The sequence below is a fragment of the Acanthaster planci genome, linkage group LG06 (genome assembly GCF_054643075.1).
Source record: "Acanthaster planci isolate LZ-2023a linkage group LG06, COTS_SCS, whole genome shotgun sequence".
NCBI lineage: Eukaryota > Metazoa > Echinodermata > Asteroidea > Valvatida > Acanthasteridae > Acanthaster > Acanthaster planci.
In genome coordinates this window covers 12313521-12331489 of record NC_141782.1, presented here as the reverse complement: position 1 = coordinate 12331489, position 17969 = coordinate 12313521, and the positions used below count along the sequence as shown (strand labels likewise).

The window sequence follows — 17969 nt, the reverse complement described above, 5'->3', positions numbered from 1 at the left end:
ACAGATAGGACAGACCTCACACGCAGGTCCGAATGACCTTGGACAAGCTTCATTTTTGGCGTTCGCTGTGGGAATATCTGTTTAGGTTTGTGACTGGAGATTTGGATTACTTGTGGTTAATTGGCTTGCAACTAACTTTCGAAGACTATGGCATGAGCTTGCAAGGACTTCTGCCATCATAAGTCCTCGCAAGCTCTTCACATCATAGTCCTCACAAGTCAATTACAACAGTCATGTGACGAACTCTTAAGGATTTACAATGTTAACTATTATGTGATTGTAACTGCAGAGTCCTGCCAACATTCTCTGGTCGGCAGCTTATTACCAACTAAACGGCTAAACAAAACTTCTGTTAGTTACAAATTTCCTAACAGTCTTGCCTCACCAGAAAACATGGATAAGAATGTAAAATTTGTAAGCCTCAATGTTGTGAAAATAACAAACCATTCAATGGCATGCACTTCTAGTAAGCTTACGCCAACACTAAAAACTTTCAAAAGAATGAACTGTACACAACCAAAAAACACTCCACTTACCTTTTCTGAAGTCGAACCACCCTAAAGTTGACCCCGTTGGCTGAGTAACCATTCCTCAACCCCCGCCCTCTTGTCCTGTCCCCTGACCCCGCTCCTCCTGCCTTCCCCTGGTCTAGCTCCAGCCTCCCCTTCACGCTGTCAAGCTCCTGTGACTTCTGGGCCACAAGGCTGTCCTTGCCCACGAGCAGCTGCTTGAGTGTGTAGATCTCACACTGTGCCATCTCCAGCTCCCCCTCGACGGCCGGGAGTTTGGTGAGCTCCTCCTCTAGTGTCTTGATCTTGGCCTTGTTCTCCCGATTGACCTGTCGGGTTAACGTCAGGACGGCATTCCTCTCTTCTAGTCGTTTTTGGCAGAGCTGAAGTGATTCCTTCTCCTCTTGCAATTCCTTTTTTATGTCTGGCACCTTCTTCAATTCCTGGACATCGTGAACGACATACCCAAATTCTCGATATCATAGGCAGTCCAGTACAGAGCAGTGTTGCACTCAAGACCATCACAAGACCAGTCACAAGTAACAGGGCGACCAATGACTAAGGAATGTTTCTGTTATAGTTTGTTTTAAATAGACTGTGACTTGAATTCAGACGGGAGATCTTGTGCTGGTATTGTGGGGTATTCTGGTGATGTTAAGAGGTCTCAACTACAAAATTGGTATAAAGTTATAAAGGCTAGTTGGTACTTGGTGCAGAAGCGATCACAGATGCAAAATTGTAATGTCTGATCAAATATTCCTGCTGCAAATTTGCATAAGTTGAGCAACGTTCAACTCAAGCAAATTTTGCTGCAAATGTTTTGTGAAATCAAATTCGCTACACACATACTTCAGGCAAAAGTGGGATCCACCTTTAGATTGGGGCCAACAGGTGTATGAACTGATGAGGTCAAGATTTGTTTACACGTAGACTTTCCTGTGGAGCTTCAAATCCATCAGCTCCACACAGCTCGCATGAGATAGAGCATTTGTCAGCTAATATTGTTTGACTTCATCACAACAGGTTGCATTTCAAGAATGCATACATTTTTTTGTCATAAGTACCCAAATAGTACTGAGTATAGTTTGTATACAAGACAACGCCAATGAAGGGAAGGGTATTTATGTGTAAGCAGGAAGTAATGCATGTAAGTCCTACAAACCTGGAATGTTTAGTGCTTACAAGCTCACAGCCAACCATGATATGAGTCCTTATTACACTATGCCATTAAAATAGAAAGCCATGTCTTCTAAACAATTTCATGGCTGTGCCTCGCTTTGGAAAGTTGTGGTTCAAGGAACATTTTGCAGTAACCTTTTGAAAATATTACATGAACAGTTGTTGTGGATGAAGTGATTGGATCCTAATGCTATTCATACGTTTATAACAATTTGGATATTAAACCTGAATGGCACTATAATAACTTCCACAATGGTAAGGAAACTCCACCCATTTTTTATTGCTGCAGTGTTGTACAAACACACTACTGCGACATATTTGCAGGTTATTACAATGTCAAAGGGACGTTTGATTTCCGTTTGCTGGGATGTATGTCAGGCACTCCACAGTAACTTACCGTCTCCATCTTTTCGTTGCGTTTGATCTCTTCCCTGAGCTGTCGGTGAAGGTCGGCAATGACCCCCTGTCCATCCTCCACCCTGGCTTCCGACTCACTCAGCTGTTTGTTCAGGTCCTCAATCTTGGCCTGTAGGCTCTTGATGTCCAGCTCGTGTTCCCGTAGAGCTCCCCTGAAAGTCAAACCGATGAGAGAGCACATATTAGAAGCAGCCGTTGTTACAAAAGCTGCTCTGCAGACCAAGGTCCAGTTTGTTCTTTTTGAAATTTTTAATGTGGGGCTGCGAGTGATATATGTTTGCTTGTAATATCCTCCCCATGCATGGGCAGTCTAGCTTGCACAGCTCACACAGAAATCCTAGGTTGGTAATCTAATGTCTAACAAATTCACTATAGACATGGGTGTCGGGGACCCCCCCTGAAAAAGTAAGAGAAAGAAAAAGAAAGGCAAGACGAGGGATAAAAGGGGAGGAAAGGGACTGAAACTGACCAATTTGCCTGAAAATACCTCAGAACTACCTCCATTCTAGTGTAAACGGTTATCATTAATTTGCTGATGATGAGCGCTTTGCCCACCCCCATGGAAAGTCTTCCCCCCCAAAAGTTCCTATTGATGCCCATTACTACGGATCTGCGATTTCTAATATTACTGGTAGCAATCTTTTGCCATTTGGTGGTACCAAATGTTCTATGAGGGGGCATGATGGCTCATACTGTAAATGCCAATGACTTTGATTGCATAAGAAAAACTGTCATATAATGGCACATCATGACTGGCTGCTGCATGGCCAAATAAATAAAACAAAAGTCCAGATGTACAAAGTGTGGAACATGCAACTACTTGAGCGGCAGAATTTTCAAAGAAAATGGAAGCGTGGGTCACTATTAAGTGAAATGATTTTCTTGCTTACGGATGATTGTATGCATCCACAACCAGCTCATTTTTAGTCTGGTGAAAAACATGATCTGACCGTAAGATCTTATTGATGCTTACTGAATATTAACTAACCCTCACAGTCCCAAATCCCCCTGATTTCAATATGATTTTACTTACACCCTAGCGGGTTGGGGGTTAACTCAAACTGGAGTGACTTACTGGCAGTTTTTGAGCACATCTCGCATGGATTCCAGGTTTGTTTCTGTTCTCTCTGCATCAGCAACTGCAAAAGAGTAAAACAAAAAGTATGGAAAAAATAAAGAATCACTTGCACTAACAAGTTAATGAAAATTAAGCCAAATATACAAACAGTCATATCCCTAACCCCCTGGGGTGTATGTAAAATCATATTGAAATCGGAGGATTTGGGACTTATAGGGATATTGTCAAAATTGTTGCTAGTCGAGTTGGTAAGATGTCAATTTGAAATTTTCTGGAACGGTTTTACGGCTGATTCTCATTTATGTGAAGTACCTTCACAAAATACTGAAACTCTGTATCAAAACATGTCCTGCCCCAAATCATCATCTGGCAAATGAAATTATGCACAATAATACCTATAGGCCTACTACAACAAAATGAAAAGAGAGTTGATCTTGGAAATTGCTTACCACAAGGATAACAACAAAAAGATTTCCCTTTTCTTTGCAAAAGATCTGGTCTACCTTGAGAATGGAGTAAATTTACAGCAAAACAGCAACGGTTGATGACTTTGTGAAAATCATGCCACTTCGCGTTTGCAAGAAGCATTAGCCAATACATCGCAGATCCTGCTACAGAAACCAGAATGAAGCAGTTGGATTAAGTGTCATTATCAAATGACAACCAGGCTATCAAATATTTCCGAATACCCCGATACCTCTTTGCTCCAATTGCTCGATTTTGTGCAGTAGCTTGGCCTTCTCCTTCTCATTGGCATCCAAAAGAATGCTCCTCTTTTCACTCTGAAAAAAGAAAATCAGTCTCATTACTTTACCCAACAGCAACAACAGATCTAAATACATATCGTAATCTTTCAGAACATATACATAATTTTGGGTACAAATGCCACAGTTCTCAGTCCTGCTTTACTCCCCTACAGGTGTTACCAAAACTGGATGAAGCCTCCTGTCCCCCCCCCCCCCGGCGTACCATCTCCCCGCTCCCTTCACTGTTTGAAACTTATCTCTTCTGCATCTGGCCCTGAACTACCTTAACTTGTAGAGGAGTCAGGTTGGCACAGTGGTTCTTTCCTCACCTTTCATCATCCAACACATGCATTGAGTTTGCAGTCCCTGACTCCCTGGGTTTTACCCAGGATATTCCTCTGGGGTTTTCCTCCCACCTGTAAAACTCTAATTGCTTCTCACAGTCCCCTGTCTACAGGTTATTTCACGTAGTGAACAACCATGCTCTTTTGGGCAATAATTGGTCTCATTGCCAGAAATACTTATTTATAAGTACACAAGAAGAAGCCCCTAAATGTAGCCTCACCCTTCAGAAAGACCATAAATTCACCTTAAAAATATTTCCCTTGCCCCCCCAAACAAAAAGGTTCTAGATCCACCCTTGGACTCATCAAGCTAAATCCTTTTGCAGGAGATTAAATGATCTTTTACCTCTATCCTGCATTTGTCATACAGCCTTGTTATCTTCTGTAGTTCCCTGGATGCGATAGCATGCTCGGAACTAAGGGACGTGTACTTCTCCTCAAAGTCCTATACAAAGAAACAACATAAAGCATGAATAGGAAATATAAAAATGCAAGAAACTCAAGAAAAAGTGTACATTTGAACAGACAGCACTGGTCTTATACTTTTCAGTGCTTTGCTTTATAAAATCTGTGTAAATCAGTATTGAAAGCAATTTCATTACAACTGTACAAGTCACAGGCTCTTCCAATGAACTGCAGGATAACACTAGACTGCAAAACGGGAGAGTATCTAGCATAGTGAATTAAAATAGGATAAAATTATTATTAAAAAAGACCTGATGCACTATCTGTCAATAAATCCCATCCAAAGTATTTCCAAGTCAATATGTCGACTATGATAGTGAAACCAGAAGGAATTGAGTTTCCAAATATCACAAAACTGCTGTTAATGAACCTTTCTGAGAGTTGTCTCCTCTTCCAGTTTGGCCTTCGTGACCTTGAGTTCTTCTGACGTTTTGACAAGAGCTTGAACCTCCTGTTTTCTGTTTGAATTCAAAAAAGATGTTGGCAAATGTAGTCAATTCATTCTCTGTGAAGATTTTCACAAAGTAACACTGTTGAACTCAGAAACCAGAAAGTTGCCATTAAACTTTTAGACAAACACGTCTGAGCTGTTTGAGGTATTTGAGCTATTTGGGCGGCACTTTCAATATTCAAATTTCCTCCTTGGGGAGCATGACTTCATGAACCATTTCACTGCAAATATATTTAGCATTTTAAACCAGTGATTACATTAGATTCATGAAGACTTCTGACTGATGTGTTTGTGTGATATTGACCAAAATTTAATCCAACATTGAAGGTTTACTAAGTTTCCTTGCTTTTAATTATTTGAGAAAACTGCTTTGATCAACTGACAGTCAGAGTTTGCAAACAAGTTTGTTCTTAACAAATAAATTCTGTACCCACAGGGTTAGCAATTTTTTTGTTTGTATGGGAATAAGTTGCAGGTTTTTTCCCATGCAACAGTCCAAATCTATACAATAGCATTGAATAACACACGACAAATCACATGCATATAAGTGCAAGTGTTTACCCCCTCCCAACCGGAGTTTTGAATTCCCACAAAATTTTGGATTGTTTCATCTACCAAGTCACCCATCATGAACTTAAAGCACTGTGTTAGGAGGACCCTTCACACAAACCACAAGTGTTATCCTTTTTTGGGGGGAGGGGAACACTTTTGCAACCTTTTCCAAACCAAACAGTCTTCTCCCACACTATACCTGTGTCGGAGCTGCTGTTGCTGCATGGTGACAATATGATTGGGGGGATGCCGGAAACTCTGACCTGTCCTCTTATTGAACCAGAAGGCACCTACATGTCTGGTGTGGAGAAAGCTCCACTCATCCTGAGTATAACAGACAAGAACAATTCAGTTTATGTATATAATGTATCATACAAAACAGTCTAGTCAACTGAAAACTTTGTATATTAACTAATTAGGAGACACAACTTGCCAGCGTAGATCAGTGCATATTTACAAAAGCAAACCACATGAAAAGCAGGTACCAATGTGATTCACCATAATGTTCACCAAAACACTGAATTATTCACTTTGCAGAAAAATTCATGAAAGCAATACACTTTCATTAAGATGCCAGGCTCCACATGCACTTAGATGTACAATTTCCTAAGCTATGACATCTTCTTCTGCCAAATCAATAAAGAAAATCTGCTTGTAGTTTAGACATGTTTGATACACCATCTATGGTATATCACCATCTATGGTATATCTTAACAATGTCTTCCTGGCTAAACATTGGAATCAGTGACATATATTACTGCCTCTCATTAACTTACCCCACAAAAATGTTTGGTTTGATAGTCCCAAAAAGCTTTGTTTTGCTGTTGACAAGTGAAGTAATACTGAAGAGCGAGGAAGTTAAAGACAAATATTTGCAAAGATAACTACATGTAGAAGTACAATAAGTGCTGAACCAGTTGATGAGCAAAGATCTTCTAGCAACATGACTTGGCCCAGACACCCAGGCAATCAATACTTCTCTTTCATTCGTTGTCAAGAAGGGCACTTGCTGTCAGCTATGCTAATCAGCATGACAACCAACCAATCAATATGCTCTTTTGGGGCTTCACCATTTGCACGACAATGGAGCTCACTTAACAGAAAAGGCACAACATGTGCCAAGGTCTGTAAACTATTCAATATTGAATGAGATGCACAGCTTTGTTGGGCAAACTCTAGACTAGCCCTCAAAATACGTGTTGCTGTTAGGATTTCTGAAGGACGCAAGTCTGAGGTTATGCATAGGCAAAGAAGAAAAAACAAAGTGTTTGAAAAGAAGTTTATTTTGAAGTAGAAGAATTACAGGAACAGAAGAGTCATACAGGTGATTTGTTTTCTTGGTTTCTTTTTATGGGGCATTAAAAGATGATTAAAGTGTAACTTTACATATAAACTACAAAATAAATTGTACAATAAACAACTGCTTTTCAAAAGTCGCCTTTTGTAATTGTAATTCACTTAATTCAAAGACAAAATTGGAGGAATAAATATTAATTCTTTAAAAGCTTTCACTGCAGTATCCACATACCGTCCATAAAATTGATTGAATTCTTTGAAGCCTTTGCAATTCATAAGACAGTCAAAAATGGGAAATAAGCAGCAAATAGCATGAAAGTCTTCTTTTGTTGTAATTATAGTAAAACAATGAGCAGATATTTGAAATGAAGAAGCTGAAATGGCACAAACATACAGCTAACAGAGTAAGGGACAAATACCAAAAATGCTCTAAATTTGTCAATATTTGTTTCAAAGGGTTTGCCATTCATTTAGCTCAGCATAATAATCAACAATTCACACTACAGCATGATCACTTCCAAATAAAAAAAACTCTTATATTCTTCAGAATTTTCAGACAATCTTATACACTAATTACACTTTATTATCATCCGTGCCCCCTAACCTCCCCCCACATGTTGAAATGTACACAACCTATGTACAAGACACAGTTTGTCAACTTATGGTGCCCCTTGAAAAATGCATGTACCCCAAAGTGCCCCCTTGGGTTTGAGTCTTAGACAAAGGTGATCTGTTTCTAGTTGAGCTGTGTCCTGATTTGTCTTGGTCAGATATGGTCTGGCATACAAGTCAAAAAGAGAGTTGTGAATTTCACCTGGTACCATACTGATAAGGTCATAGCCATCCATGGGCATGAGGGGAGGGGGGTTCCAGGAAAGTGAGCTGGATTTTTCCCAGGAAGGAACAGCAACGCATTCATCAATAACAAACTGATAAAATGGTGGAAAGAGGAGGATTCTGATCCAGTCATCCCCTTCCGTCCCTTTTTAGATCTCTCACTTCTTCTTTTAATTTGCTTTTCTTTTGTTTTTGTTTAGGGAGGAGCCCCCCTTGCCCCACCCCTTCATGATGCCATTGTAATCATCTTCATTTGGCACATACCTCAAGCGAAGATCTTGCAGAGAACACAGCCACTATGAGCCGCTTGGCGAGGGGTAGAAACTCTGCATAGCAAACTTTGCCAACTTTACCAGCCTCACTTCAAAAGCAATAACAGGGAACATGTCTTAAATTTGGTCAAAAACACAGAAATGCTGTACAATATCACAGTTCTTCAGAGACAACAAATATGTGAAAAACTATGATTAGGATTAAAGTAGAAAAATGTGCTTTGAGACATCTGAGTTCGAGTTACCTCAAATTCCACCAAAAATGGAAAATTTTGGAAGGGTCTCTAATTGCCTTGGGAGACAGGGCTAAAACATTTCATAAACTCTCAAAATAGTAAGACAACAGAGAACAATGGTATACCAATCTCACAATATGATGCAATTTCTTACTTTTTGAAGTGCTTGGTAATTTCAGCGATGTCATTCTTGGTGAGAATAAGACCAAAGTCTTCCGAGTTGACAATCTGAAATATCAAGAACATAAAATGCTAATTAAGATGAAACAATTAGAAGTTACTCAGCATTAACCCTTTACTCTCCAACTGTTTGCATAGTATGTGCTGTTTGCATGGCATATTTTGTATTTAATAACAAACAGACAGAAAAAGAAATACAATGTAACAGGGAAACAAGCTCCCCAGAAAAAAAATAATAAAAAAATACTTAATTCATCCCCTTCTGCTCAGATTTAACTTTTGCAAAGAACAGGAGAAAATTTGTCAAGCTCTGAGATAACCGTGACTGCTTAACTGTAACTTTAAAGAATAGATAGAAAATAAAGCCATCAAATCCTTACTTGAGAAAAAAAAGAAATCAAGGTTTTGAAGAGTGGCTGGCTAACTTTGAGGGAAATACTGCAAACATGCAACATATATAATTTGGAATTCAAAAGAAATTCTAAGAATCTGAAACTGTAGCTGAAAGAGTCCAGATTTGGTTCAAGGGATGGGGTAGATATCAAGGGGGGTTATTAGCAACCTTTTCCCCTTTTTCTCCTATTTTTGGCTATATAAGGGGGTGTAAATGTCCTATAATAACCCTAACCCATCCACTAATTTTCACCGATTCCATGAACACTGGTCAATGACATTAAACTTAATGTATCCAATGCTATTAACTGAGGAGGGAACTTACTCTAATGAAATCATTGAGATGAATCTTGCCATCTTTGTCCATGTCTGCTATCTCAAAGGCATCTTGAAGAGCCTTCTCAAAGAGGTAGAGTTCAGGCTGATGGTCATAGTCCAGGGGTCTATCGGCACTATCCAAAGGAAACAGAGAACAGGGTAATTCTACACAAAATGGGAAACAGATTGGTGACAATGTGGCCAAATCTTCCGCTTTTCATGTGGAACTGCCTGACAGACATCTGAATTGCAATTTCTGCATATTTCAATAAATTTTCTTGAGGAAGAATTTGAAGTTCATCAACCAAGGAAGATCGGAAAGCAAGGTGGGAGGCTAGACATCACTTAACACTCAATGCTGTTCCAAAAACTAGTGTCTGACATTAATTAATATTTCACCGCTGACCTACCTGACTTGCCCTGTGTGTTTATTGAAGTAGTACGGTGGGGAAACCCGGCCTCTATCTAGTATGCTCCATGGATTCTGCAAGGATCAGGATGGAAACATACCAGTAATCCTTAATCAATTATCCAAATTTTTTTTATTTTTTTAAATCAAATACTCAAAGGTGAAAATGAATGAAGAAAGGAAAAAAAATTCCATTACTTGGCTGTGAAATTGCATTCTAAAAGCAGATTTTGAGATGTTGTGTAAACATAATGGCAGCGACATAAACTCAACAATGAAGACAAACCAGTGTTCTTCCCCAAGTTCTTCTTTTATTATTTTGCAAAAACATGTATATTTTGTTTCTGTTTTTGTAGAAACTTTGTACAACTGAATTTTCAACTGAAATAGAAGGTCAAAATTTGAACAATCAATTATTCCAATTAACTCAGCCTTACCAACCAACCACACACAACAGTATAGCTTTCAATATCTTTTATCCTTCACCACGGGCACCCATGGAATCAACTTTTTTAAGCAAACAAAGCCCTAAACATTCCCCCCACCACTCTGATGGTCAACCTTCATACACGCTGTACTTGACAAAGGTTTTACCCTTGAATTGGAATCCTGTTTGTTGTAGTATAACATCAGCAGATGTCTTGCCAAAGGAAGAAACTCATCAAATGACACTGGTAAATCCTGTGACAATACACAACATAATCTCACTATTAGTATACAAAATCATTTTTGTAGAACTAAGCATCGCTTTTTGCCAAGTCTACCTTGTCAGCAAAAAATATCAGTGAGGAATTAAGAAGATCAACCATTCTCATATTCTGCACTGATTTTTTCATTAACAGGAATATTATGCACTTTTGCTAATGATATATTTTAGCAAGTAATATTTTCTCTGATAAGTAAGTGTGTACAATTTTATTTGTTTCACTCAACCAACAGCATTGAGCAGGACTGCTCCCAATTTGGAGGCTACGGTAATTACCCTGATGTCTTTTCTGCCCTTGCTACAATCTTTCTCCAGCCTCCTGATGTCTTCCGTGGACAGTTCTAGATCCAGAGATGGGGATTTCAAAATCTAAACAGATTCAAATGCAAAATTTGCAGATTCAGTCAGAATTTGGTGAGGGTTTGGAACTTAATTACATGTATGTATATCACAACTTATGAGCTTGTAAAATTTAAAGTCATGACAGACAATGAGTAACAATGTTACTGAGTGACAAATCTAAATGATTTCATTTTCCTTTTTACACATTCTTTTGTAAAAAGAACATTTAAAAATAATTTAAACTTTTTTTGAAGAAAGTTTGGCTTTACTTTATATGTGTACACTGGTGTCAACAATATGTCAATCTAAAAAGAAATTAAAAATAAAAATGAAATCCCGAATCATACCAGCAAATAAGGTTCCTTATTTCACAGGAGCAGCAACCATGGTTATTAATTTGAAGACTGTTGTTGGTCAAATAGAATGATTGACAATTCACATATAAATGCAGTCAGACGGATATTTTTCTATAGGCCTACCAGTACTATAAATAAATTAATCATATCTTAACGGCATCTTCAGACTTCCTGGATTTTGTGAACCACTTTGACTTATTTTTGTACGGATTTATTAGGATGATTAACTTAAGCTCCTCTGGCATTTTAGTAGGAACCATGTGATTTTTCTCCAGAGGGGGGTATAGCACTAATCATCAGCATACTTTCAATTTTGGTGTGTTTATTAAGGAAATTGGTGATTTTCATCCCTCGTCCTCTTTTTCTTCTTTTTTGGGAAGGGGTCGCCTTTCCTTTTTCCTTTTTTTCAATTCTTTTCTAGGGGTATGCATCCCCCTTTTGCTTTTGCCTATTGTGACAACCCTCTTGAATGCTCCCTAAGTCACCGATGTGCAGAAAACACATCTGCAAAAACCTTCCCCTAAACTCCTGATAGATTTTAAAAGGATCGGGAGCGTGGGTCAAGGTTGATACTCACAGAAGCAAACTCAGCCCTTCTCAGTCTCTTATCACAGTCCACGTCGGCGCTGTCAAACACCACAAATGCCAGCTCCTTGAAAGGATCGTCAAATTGCCTCGCACGTCGATCAACCAACTTTGGAGAATTCCTCGTCGATGCTTTCCGTCTCCGCCGAATGGCCTCACATGGCATCTCATCCTCTGAGTCTTCGGCCCAGACAAACGGCCGCAGTTTCACCCTAGGGAGCTTGGCAAAAGGGTCAGCACAGAGGGCTCTCCGGCCGCTAGCTTTGCGCCTCTTCTTCGGTGCCGGTTGCTGGTCAGCAGAGGGAGGCCTGGGTGTCAGTTCTTCTCCAGATGTCTCACTGGTTACCATAGTCACTGTGTTATCTTGAAAATGTGAAAGTAAAAACCTCCCTTATAAAGGGTGTGATAGCATCGTTTTTCCTTCGCGGTTGATCAATAGACCGATTGTGTCCGCTGAGTCACATGACCTATAGTGGGTATTAAATATCATTAAACATGGCATCCACAAAAAGCAAAATGTGTCATAATTAAGTATCATTTATCAAAATAAAGCTGACAGTAGATATCGACTCACTATACCCACTATAGGTCACATGATTTAGGGGATACTATCGGTCTATTATTAATTGGCAACTTCAACTGATCAACACTTTCCTCCAAGGCCACGAGTAAGATTTAAATCAGATAAGCACACCAGCAAGGGCAGATCCTGGATTTTAAGAAAGGTGTCACAAACTTGGAGGGTCAAATGCAAGTGTGAAGTGCAATGCCCCAAGTCAAAATGTGAATCATTTTAAGAAAGGTGTCACAAACTTGGAGGGTCAAATGCGAGTGTGCAGTGCAATGCCCCAAGTCAAAATGTGAATGCAATGGAGCCAATTTTAAATTCAGTGTTTTGCAAATTTGTAGGCAGTTGGGGGGCATGAGTGTGGTGTATCCCCTCTAAATCTACTACTGCCCAGTAATAATAATAATAACAAGCACTTGTTAAGCGCCATCTATATAGCAAACCATTCGGAGGTGCTGTATTATCATTATCCCCGCACATTGGGCTAACATCATCTGAACATTCCTGAAACCCTCTCAGCTCCCTGGGGAGTAAACTAGCCTGGTGCTGCCATTTTGGCACAAACGGCTAAACTACCATATCTGCCCTCACAGGTACCCATTTACTCGTAGGTGGAGAGAGGCACATTGGGGTAAAGTGACTTGCCCAGGATCACAACATGCTGCCACCAGCTGGATTCCAACCCCTGACCCTATTATCAGAAGCTACAAACCCTAACCACTGCGCCACATGCCTCCCAAATACTCTAATACCCAAGTACTCAAATAAGCACCCAAATGCCGACCAAATACACATCATTACACAAAAGACTCTTCTCTATTTCTAAGAAAACACTTATTTCTGAGAATTAGTTATTTAAAAAAATGCCAAATTTCTAAGACAAATTTTGGAACCAGGTCCTCAAATTGATTAGTTTCCCCCCCTCCCATTTTCACCCTTTTTGTGGTAACATTTTCCATACCCTCACAATTGTGATTGGATGTTTTTAAACCAAGTGTTGGCAAAACAAGATATATTTTGGATGTTAAGTTTACAAAAAATGTCTTGGTATCTTACCTTCTTGTATTTTCTTGTCTGCCTTATTTTCATTATCCAACAGCATTTCCATATCTTCCTTGCCCTCTTTCAGAAGAATTTTAAACAATCCTCCTCCCTGGTGATTCTTGAGATTATCCTTCTGAGAAATGGAAGAGTCCACAGAGGAATCAGCTGATGGTGATTCTGCATGCTCACTGGTGCTGGGCAAGTGGAGCTTGGAAGGATCCAAAATCTTTGGGGATGTATTAACTTGAATGTGATTTTCTGTGACAAGTCCTTGGCCTTGTTGCTGCTTTTCTGTTCTTTGAATGGCTGGTCTAGCATGACCCCCACAGCACTGCCTTGACCGCTGTCTGGTGCTGGGGTGGGGAGAGCTGGAACTGGGCAACTGGCCAGCATCACCACTTGTTCGAGTCCCAAAATCTGATTTCTCTGAGGGAAATGAATGGGCGTTGTTGCTCCGAGCTGCTTCACTTTTAAGTGGAGGTTCTGAATGGGAAATCTTATTGCCAAATGCAGTCGACAAAATCGGTTCTTTGATGTCTGTGGATGTCTCAAGAGATTTACTTAGCTCAGTGTGACTTTTCTCCTTTCCAATGCTATTAATATTTAAAGTTCCATTTAAAGTTCCATTTAAAGTTCCATCACCACTTGGCTTATAGTCCTGTGCTAGACCAATGAGATCCAGTTCCGAATCTCTGACAGATATGACTGACAATTTCTTCTCTGACAGTGTTCCTGGATGCGCTCGTTTCATCCTGCCAAAACTCTGGCTGGATGAGGAACTACTGAGAAGCAGAGAGAACCCATCCTCGTCAGCTAACTCTTCTTGAGATGCCTGGCCAGTCTTGGGAACTGGTGACTGGTAAGAGTCAAAGCCAGTTTTAATTGACTGCTGTAAGTTTGTTCCGGATTGTGATGCAAAACTAGGACTTATCAATGGTCCATCATGGCCATCGCCAGCATCCCCTTGCGAAGGTCCATGGTTGTTGAGACTTAGCTCGGATGAACCAAGGTTTCCATCCACTGCAGTTCCTCGGGCCTTTAAGTTTACTGCATCGCTATGAATTTCTGGCTTGTTCCTCAACGGCAAAGCAGGCATGCTGATTGTTGTGTGTTCAACACAGTTTAAGATCAATTATGTGCCAAAAACTTTCGGTTCTGTGAATGAAAACGACATACCATTTAGGTCATAATACTGTGAACTGCCAGTAGTTGTTTAAAATCGCATCCTCAGAGACATCTAGCATAGTTGGACTTACAGACCTGAAAAAGGACAAACTTGATGGCATGAAACCATCAATCCCTTCATTATAACTTCCATGAACAATGGGTGTAACCTGTATTTTTCCAGGAGGGGCAACCTTTGTTTTTTGGGGAGGGGAATTTTCTGGAGGGAGGGGGAAGCACTCATCAGCTAGGAAATAATAAACAATTACCAGTGGGAGGGGGTTGATTTCAAGGATTTTCCAAGCATAGTGGTGATTTTCATCCCCTTTCATTTTTTTCTTCATTTCTTTTGCTTTTTCCCTTCCTTTCCCCCTTTTCATTTTTTGATATTTCCCCCGGGGAGGGGGGTAGGTGGAGGTGGAGGGTGATGCTCGTGCCAAGAACCCTATAAGATTTTTAGGTTTTCTGCTACACGTACCTCCCACAGGTTCCTAGATGAAACCTGTAGTCTTGTTCTGTAAGGCATCAATGGTACCATCCACCTACAGGATCCTCAGAGATGTGATGGAATACCTAATGAAACTTATGGGATTTGCACAAGGCTTTCTGTACAAGATTGAAACAGATCGGGTCAATGGTGCATCCATAATCTGTCGGGGGGGGTCCAAATTTACCCCCTTAAAGAACTCATGATGCTGAAGCCCCCCACGGTACACCCTCCATTCCATTGCACCACAGGGGCCTTTGATGTATGGCTATATCAGCACTTGCAGTGTGAGGTTTGTAGGTGTATATTGTATCTTTAAGACATTTTACGAGGTAAGAAAAAAAACAATGTAAACCTCTTTGCGAGGTGTTCAAGTTCCCTCCAGTGCACCACCAGATTGGGTTAACAATTAAACAGAAACATAGATACACTCTACAAAAAAGCCCAAAAGTCACAATTATGTAAGTGCATAACAAACATGCATGCACGAGCACAAAGTGTTGAAAGGCCAATCCCTAAAACACCCAGCACCTGAACCTAATTTCAGGGGGCTCCCAAGCACATGAGGCTCCGCACATTTCATGAAGACTGTAAACAGTAAGTACAGCAAAAGGCGTGCTAACCCCAGAAGAAAAATTTACTCACTTAAAAATCTTTATGCATGCACAACCATTAGCAAAACCGTGCCAAGCACCACTATGAAATGGTGCTTAAGATTAGCAAATTTTTCTCTGCAGTAAGCATAACATTTCTACTGTTAAGCAGCTCCGTAAAATTGGGTCTTGGTCTTGTGAAGAGTCCAAGTCAAACACATGTTTGCTCAACACACAAACCATCCCTCCTATATCCAACCTTACCAAATATTGTCTTGAACTTGCTTGTTCAAAATTCTTTAGGATACTTTTACCATTGCATTAAATGGGCAGAGATTTCCTCAATTGATTTTCTCACTAGAATTATAACCAATCACACATTAGGATATCAAAATTTGGACAAAAGCTTATTCGAACTTTACTTTTTAGTGACTTTTATCTTTCATTGCAAGGCCAAGTTAGAGAAAACTTACCTCTCTTAAAAAAAACTGTCTTGGGTGCAAAGGTTGGGCCAGGAGTTACTCAGTCACAGTGGGATGTGTCGTACGTAATCCTCAGTCAAATAATGTCAACAATGTCTCAAGATGTCTCCCCCAGCACCAATGCCGCCATCCACATAGCCACACAGAACAGGTGCACTGGTCTCTAAGGGCCTAATCCTCCATCCCTCTGCAACAAAAGAAAAGTTGGTAGCATTGACTTGAAAGTTTCATGAGAAATGCATATGAAAATTTAATCAAGACAGGTCAGAGGGTAACCAAGTGTTGCTTGAACAAGTCATTAAAGTTTCATGCTTACAAGAGAAGGGCTGCCTTTACAACAGGTGAATGCACAATGCAAGATGGATCTCTGGTGGTTGGTGCTGGTTTACTGATGGAGTGAAGTCTTAAGCTTTTCAAGAAGCAAGCTGCAGTGAAATGCGGCAATCGGGTCCTTGAAGCTCTCACTTCTGTAAGGCCGATTCACCGTAGTGGAAAAAGACTAGAGGTTGGGTTGGAGAGGCTGTTGAGGAATTAGATTCACAGATTATCTCACAATCCTATTACCAACTGGGAGGGATTTTCTATCAATCTGAAAACATATTAAGCAGTAACACACAAAGTGGTTGATCACTTTGATGACAACACATTAGATATGCTTATCTGATCCCCAGCAAGGTAAGGGTGAATTAAAGCTTGGATTTGTGCAGCAACACGAGACTGTGCAGCATGTATTTCCTTGATGGAGGTTAACATTAAAAATTTTTAGCACATTTGAGTGAACCCCAAAAGGCACTATAGATTTTGACTTTGGTGCAAAGCGGTTTAATTAATTCACTTGTTTTCAATTTACACATTTGATGGGATTTGTCAGAAAAACATTACCATCCAGTATTATCAATGAATGCACTTCAATGTCATCAGTTACAAACATTGTACCATCTCCTAACTTGCTACTAAAATATTAAGCAAATAACTTTACCTGATCTGCCCACTGTAGAAATCTTCACATTTCAAAAAGCTGTAAAAATTTACACTCACAGAGGAAATTTTTGGTTAAAGTTGTTATAGTCTGATGTTCCGAATCTTTCAAATACATCATGTTGGCAAGTCAATGTTTCACCATGGAAGCGTGACAGAACAACATAAGACAATTTGACCTTCCCATGTGAATCAATCTAATAATGGACACACAACCAGCAAACTTTATACTGGTTGGGGATTGCCTCCTTAGCCTGGTATTTCCTCATCCCCGATTCCTGAGGCAACTAAGATCACATCAAGGTGTGGGACAGGCTACTTTGGGCCAGGCTGGCTCCCCACTGCTCAGTATTGATTATCAATAAGAGTACAAACACGACACACTTGAGTACACCACTGGAGTCATTCTACCTTGTCAGGCATCTGTTTGCTGATTGTGTGAAAAGAAAACAAAGTCTCTTACAAGTTTACAAGACACTTAGGGGTCTTTGGGATGAGTGTGTAATCAAGCGATTCAAAAACACAGCCAGTGGTGTCAAACTATTTGCATATAACTGGGCATGCTCCTTTGTACCAACACCTCCTTTGAGGCCTGCAACTCAAGTTATTAACTTGTCAACATTGTGTGACCTGTGACAAATCAACTTAAATACACGAAACAGTCATATTTTTTTTGGGGGGGAGGTACATGCATATCATGGACTGAATATATTTCAATGTGTTATTACATATGTTCATTCTCTACACGTCCCCCTAAATGTTACTGCTCATCAGAGAAAATAAGGTCTGACCTTGACAAATGGAAAAAACACATGCAGCAACAAACCAAGAAACAGCTTGTGTGTTCTATGAGCAAAATATAACTTTCTTTGTATGGTTGTTAAACTCAACTCTTCATTTCTGACCTTTCCATTTCCAAATGCAACAGCTTCATTTCGATGCAAATACGGTCCATTTCAAACTCAGTTTTACAGAACAGGCC

The 17969-nt window shown here is 39.9% G+C and overlaps 1 protein-coding gene across 3 annotated transcripts in view; it reads right to left on the bottom strand.

Annotated features, from left to right (window-relative positions):
- Positions 1 to 17963, bottom strand: part of LOC110974717 (uncharacterized) — a 24086-nt gene extending 6123 nt beyond the window's left edge. Inside the window, exons 1-18 of one of the 3 annotated variants that reach the window (XM_087138450.1) lie at positions 16989 to 17963; positions 16326 to 16529; positions 16001 to 16194; positions 13296 to 14438; positions 11664 to 12034; positions 10665 to 10757; positions 10277 to 10363; positions 9684 to 9757; positions 9281 to 9407; positions 8537 to 8610; positions 8139 to 8235; positions 5941 to 6065; positions 5109 to 5196; positions 4620 to 4718; positions 3881 to 3965; positions 3181 to 3244; positions 2086 to 2257; positions 537 to 952 (exon numbers count right to left, since the gene is read on the bottom strand). In XM_087138450.1, the coding sequence (XP_086994576.1) occupies positions 537 to 952; positions 2086 to 2257; positions 3181 to 3244; positions 3881 to 3965; positions 4620 to 4718; positions 5109 to 5196; positions 5941 to 6065; positions 8139 to 8235; positions 8537 to 8610; positions 9281 to 9407; positions 9684 to 9757; positions 10277 to 10363; positions 10665 to 10757; positions 11664 to 12034; positions 13296 to 14379 (3056 nt within the window). In that variant the 5' untranslated portion in view covers positions 14380 to 14438; positions 16001 to 16194; positions 16326 to 16529; positions 16989 to 17963. Of the gene's footprint in view, positions 1 to 536; positions 953 to 2085; positions 2258 to 3180; positions 3245 to 3880; positions 3966 to 4619; positions 4719 to 5108; positions 5197 to 5940; positions 6066 to 8138; positions 8236 to 8536; positions 8611 to 9280; positions 9408 to 9683; positions 9758 to 10276; positions 10364 to 10664; positions 10758 to 11663; positions 12035 to 13295; positions 14439 to 14925; positions 15080 to 16000; positions 16197 to 16325; positions 16530 to 16988 lie in introns of those variants that run through there. The other 2 variants (XM_087138452.1, XM_087138451.1) reach the window with 2 other exon arrangements.
- Positions 17964 to 17969: the final 6 nt, after the last annotated feature.